General features: G+C 35.5%; 1 protein-coding gene across 1 annotated transcript in view; it reads right to left on the minus strand.

Moving 5' to 3' along the window:
• LOC107437959 (potassium voltage-gated channel protein Shaw-like) overlaps nt 1-6,000 on the minus strand; it is a 191,226-nt gene that overhangs the window by 46,705 nt on the left and 138,521 nt on the right. The window contains exon 3 of the mRNA XM_016050110.3: nt 2,775-3,720. Coding sequence (XP_015905596.1) covers nt 2,775-3,720 — 946 coding nt within the window. The remainder of the gene's footprint in view (nt 1-2,774; nt 3,721-6,000) is intronic.

The raw sequence follows: 6,000 nt of genomic DNA on the forward strand, positions 1-6,000 counted from the left end.
TAATAAATTTGATTAAAAGTGACCCCGCAGTGAACTGATCGTAAAGACACGGTTCCCAGTGGAACACCGAAGTCAAGCATCACTGGCTGCGGTCAGTAAGCGGGTGGGTGAGCACTTTGATCAGCCTGCGTAAGGACCGAGGGTGCGCGGTATCGATCCTCGTTAAATTTTTCTACCTTAAAGTTCTCGACTTCGCGCGCAGCTCGTCGGGATACCAAAGCAGAAGAGCCATCCCCTCCGCAGAAGATCAAAATTGTGATGGCATGTCTTCAGATCATCCTCAGGGATATTTCTCAGACCATCGCCAATAGCCCATTGTGCACCTCTAGTACGACGTTAATAAAGTACCTACCATACCATACCTGATTATTCTTGAGTAACACTAAACATTGCGCATGCGTTGCTATAGCGATCGCTGCTGTTTGATAATTTTTTTTAGAATTTATTTTCTCATTTTAAATTTTATTATGCATTTAATTGGTTAGTTTATTTTTGAGATATGGGAGAATCTGCAGCTCATCACATACCTGCCAATTTATTATATTGCAATTTAAATTAAAAAATTAAAATGAAATGTTAGAAGAAAGTAAAATTTAGATTTTTTTTGTGAGAAATAGTAAAATAAAAATGTTTCACATTTTTACCATTACAGAAATGACAACTTGCTCCGCTTTGTTAGAATTTTAGTAGTTAATGTTTTTATATTTGATTCTTCATTTAATAAATTTGATCTGATTACCCATTGGTCAAATCTTTTTTTTTTCTTGTCTAATTCCGTTAAACTCCACAACATTTCAAATCATGGGTTGCAAAAACTGTCTCAATGGATGTTTGTCGTCGGATTGGTTTTCATATCCTGGCAATATACGTGGTTCAAGACGTCACAAAATACTTATATTAAATTCATACTTATATTAAAATCACCGTCAAGATAGTAATTATACGTTAATAGTAAAAAGAATATAAAAATACTAAATTATTACTACGTAAATACATTAAGAATGCTGATGAAAATAAAAAGGAAAAAAGAATTCTAAAAAAATTATCAAACAGCAGTGGTCGCCATAGCAATGCATGCAATGACGACGCATGCGCTCTGTTTACTATTATTTTTGAACACAGTTGAAAAGTGTGATGGCGTCCAAATAAGGATCGCACGCCATTAAACCCAAAACAGCACCCATTTTGCCAATGGATAATAAGAATAGAGTATCCGCAACCTCAGTGATGCCAACTTGTTCCGGGTTGGGAGAAATTGTTTTGTTAAGTTGTATCAAAATAATATTTGATTTCTGATTCAGTAAATTTAAATAATAGAAAAACATCTTGCCTATCATTACACTTAAAATAATTTTAACATACACGTAAAATGCCACTTTTTTTCAGAAATTTTGAGAAGAGACTTTTAAAAAATCATCAAAATTATAGAGAATGCTGATAGTTTTAGTGCCCCATTCTATTACCACTTTATAAATTGTTCTGTTGAAAACGGAACAGTTGACATCATCATCATCGTCGAAATTTATCGGGGCGCCCGAGGCCGTTGGCGGCCCTTTTCCCATCTAACTTGAAATTTTATCTTCAAGGAGGCTCTTCCTGGTAATTGGAATGCAAATTGGGGTGAAAAGAAAATTAAATATTTTGTATTCTAGAACAAAATTGGAAAAGTTCATATTGTTGTAAACAAAAGATCGCCGAAAACTCCTAAGGGCTTTATTTAAATTTTGGAATTATGCCGGTTCGTTTTAATTTCTAAATATATTTTATTTAGTTTTTAAATATATTTTGGTAACAGTAATTGGAAAAAAAAATTATAGAGCTGCCAACTACAACGCTTTTTGCAAAATATTTTGTAGAGAGGCAGACAATCATAAGCTGAAGTTATTAGAATTTTGGCCGACCAGTTTTCCAAAAGCTTCGCTCCCAGAAGATCGGAATAAAGTGATTTTTAATATGAACTTTTGAATTCCTCCTATGAAGTGGTAAAAAGATGACTTTCACTCAAATTTACTGAAAGAATCATCAATTAAATAATTAATTAAAAGATATTTAAAGAATCATATATTAAAGATAAACATCGGTACCACTAGTAGAAATTCTTTCAAAAAAACGTAGAAATTTGGCAGCCTCGAAATTATATCTTAACCATTTAAACGCTAATGTTCATTTTTGAACTTGTTTCTTTTCATTAAAGATATAGATTAGAATTCTAACTATTTCATCGTCAGCATTTATCTTGGATAAGAAATTTACAAAATAAATGCATTAAAAACTACAAAATACATTAACAATAACAAAATATGTATAGCATTTTAAAATCACGTTTTTTCATACTTTGAATCCCAAATGGAAAGTAAAGAAATAAATAAGCTTTATTTCGTTTATTATGTTATACTTCATTTACTTATTATCTATACTTATTATCTTATACTTCATGTACTTATTATCTTATACTTCATGTACTTATTATCCTATACTTCATTTAATCATCATTGTACTACCACTTTTTGCATAAAAATGCACTTTTTTTCATTACTATATATTTTACTTATAACAGGTAAACAGTTAAAGCATTCGCTATTATTTAGATTTCCACGGTTGTGGCAAGCCCTGGGGAGAGAATAAAATATATCATTAAGTATATCTAATTTTATTTATGCGTGAGAGATATTTGCTCCTGTTTATTGAAAAAATTCTTTAAGCATTGATTATTTTAAATTAAAAGTATAATGCAACTGTTAATGGACTATCAAGCAAAGAATAAAGGTACTTACCGTTTCTAGGTCCTCCTAGGAAATCTTTAGGTAAATTTTGCTTAAGTGCATTTATTCGTCTCGCAGGCTGTTGTCCTTCATTTCTAAGGGGTAAATTACTTCTCATAACATGCCCCCTTACTTGTTCAACAGGTAGAACACGCCGTCTCTTTTTAGGCAATTTCGCCCTTGCCTGCGTGTGTGAATAAAACATAGCAAAGTTTGACACGATGACCGGCACGGGTAATGATATGGTGAGTACGCCGGCCAGCGCGCAAAGTGCGCCCACGAACATACCGGCATAAGTCTTTGGAACCATATCCCCGTAGCCGACTGTGGTCATAGTCACCAGTGCCCACCATAGTCCAAGGGGTATGCTGTTGAAATCGTTGGTCGGGTTGTACTGAATCCTCTCGGCGTAGTAGACCAACGAAGCGAAAATGACAATGCCGAGGACCAAGAAGAAGACGAGGAGGATTAACTCCCCGGCACTGGCTTTGAATGTCTGTATGAGGATTTTCAGTCCGGCTGAATGCCTCGTCAGTTTGAACAGCCTCATGATGCGGATGATGCTGAAAAATTCTAGGATATCTGCATTCTCCAAGTGGGATGCAAACCTCTGCAAGGCAAGATCGATGTAAAAAGATAGGGTGGCTGTGAAGTCGATGAGATTGACGGCCCCGCATATGAATTCGCTTTTCCTCGGGCTGGCGACGAATCTCACAGAAATCTCGAAAGTGAACCAGGCATTGCAAACGCACTCGATGTAGAAGAACACATCGTGCGGATAGGTGTGCGTTTTGTCCAATGTCCACGCATGCGTGATGCTGGCGTTTGAATTGTTTGTCGGTGGGGAGGTCCGGACAGTAACGTTCCGGATAACTGGGACACGCATGTTAGGATGAGTTTTCAAACAAAATGATAAAATGGAAACACAGATGAAGAACACAGACATGATGCCGATAACCTAAAAATAAAAAGATTTATAATGAATAGCTTGCATAAAAGATGTAATTTTTCAACAATTTGATAAGATGGAAGCACAGATATAACACAAACATATATATAAACAGATACCTGCACCATTCAGTTTCCTACGAAACACAAGGAAAGCTATAATTGGTCAAAAAGTTTGTCATTACATAGGAAGATACTTTAAAATTGAAGTTTATATTTCAATTCTAAACTGTCTCCCTCACTGAGAGAATTTTTTTTCTGCTGATCGGTAAAGGTAGGGAATATAAGCCTGCATTTTCTAGAGTTCGGAACAGAAGATAAAATTTATTTTCGATTTCAGAATTTGCGAAATTTTTTAAAGAATATTCAAAATTACTAAACGGTAGTTACAAGTTTTACCATTAGTATAGGCCGGGATAGCCTGGTCGGTAGGGCTCTGGGCCCATGTCCGAGAGTTCGTGGGTTCGAACCCCGCCGGCCAAAGACTCCCCGAGTAGTTGGTGACTGATGCACGTTAAAATTCTGTCGAGGTGCAAAGTCCTCCATGTTCCCATAACAAATCAATACCTCTGAGGATACTGGATTGGAGACCGATCGTTCTCTGATTCAGGTCAAAATTACGATCCGTGGATGAATGAATGGATGTATGAATGGGTCCGCCCTATAAACAGGTGTGACGTATGATGTGGCAGAAGTCGAATTCTTGTCCATAGATGGCGCCACTGAAAAACAAGAATCGCACACTCTGCCTTACAATTTGCTCGGTTTCACCAAGCAGGCTTGCCCGTGTGGCAAGTGGCATTAGGACCAACCAACCAGCCATTAGTATAGATCACAAAACTTTTCAATGATCGGAATACTGGGCAATGACCATTAACATCAAAAAATATCAGTGCAGTGAATACCAGGCTAATGTAAACCGCACAATGGGTCTTAACTTTAAAGAAAGTTCAATGTTGAGAATACCGAGCAAGTGTAAAAAACACTTATAAATTCTGTAAAAAAAATAAAATTTCTTCCGCTGTGTTTTTATTTTTCTCGGAACCCTGCACAACCATCTGCATACATATATTGTAAAGATGCAACTTAAAATTGAAGGACTTGTCTAAAAATTCAATCTCTAACTGCCTTCCTATGAGATGACGTAGTTTCTTCAACCAATCAGAGCTGTCCTTCCGTTTTCAAGAAGCTGGATGCTGGTGGTATCTGTTTGTTTAAATGCCTGAGACATGACTCCAAAAACCCGGAATAAAGTTTTATAAAGAATAGTTTTATAATGAATAATTTATTTTTCAGACTGAATTGAAAATGAATACACTGATAACGAATACGGACATGATACTAATAACACAGAAAAATGACTTTATAATAAATAGCTTACAGAAATTATGTATTTTCTCAATGAGCGTACATTGAAAAAAATATTTCTAAGGTTATATTACTGTACACGTGTCTCTATTCAACTTGTAAGGTAAAGAATCCGGGGAAAGTCGTCTAGATTAATAACAATAGAGGGTCATAACAAAATTCTTCTCGTTCGCTGTAACATATAAAAATTTTTTGAAGTATTTTATTCGATTTACATTATATAGGTTGTATCGAATGCTACAAATATAAATGCTTTCGCTTGATAAATAATTTCTCCGGGTTTGAAATAATAATATCCAGGTTTAAAAAAAAATTGGGGAAATTCTTTCGACTTTATTATCATTGATTTTTCTCCCTATTCTATCAAAAACTGAATTTACAGAAAAAGTACTGCCACCCAGAACGGAGGTGTTTATTACGATAAATTTCATGTAATGTTTTTTTATAGAGAAGATTTTAAATGCCTTATAAAGCGGCGGTTCCCAAACTGTGTACCGCAGAACCCTAGGGTTCCGAAGAAGAGTCAAAATGGTTTCGAGAGTTAAGATGCCTGGGTCACCACCTTTTCTAAGTCGTTGATAGTTTTCTTTTTCAATCTTGTGTAAATATTTGCACATATTTTCTCTTCTATTTTCAATTTTATTACAGCGTAAATGCTGATATTGTTCTGACCCCAGTAAATATTATTTAATTTGTACTGGCCCCTGTAAATATTACGCTTTGGTAAAAGTCCGAAATATATACTAGGTCCACTGCCCGGTAAGCCCTACATCAATGTTTTTTTACGGTCAAGCGCCACTGCCCAGTATGCATTTAAACGGTACTCACAGAGCCGGATTATACCTTTCGTAGGCCCTAGGCATAGCCGTTTTTGAGCCCTCCCCTATTATACACTAAATTTGGTTTTAAATAAATTTCTTAA

Source organism: Parasteatoda tepidariorum, chromosome 9 (genome assembly GCF_043381705.1).
Source record: "Parasteatoda tepidariorum isolate YZ-2023 chromosome 9, CAS_Ptep_4.0, whole genome shotgun sequence".
In the NCBI taxonomy this organism is placed as follows: Eukaryota; Metazoa; Arthropoda; class Arachnida; order Araneae; family Theridiidae; genus Parasteatoda; species Parasteatoda tepidariorum.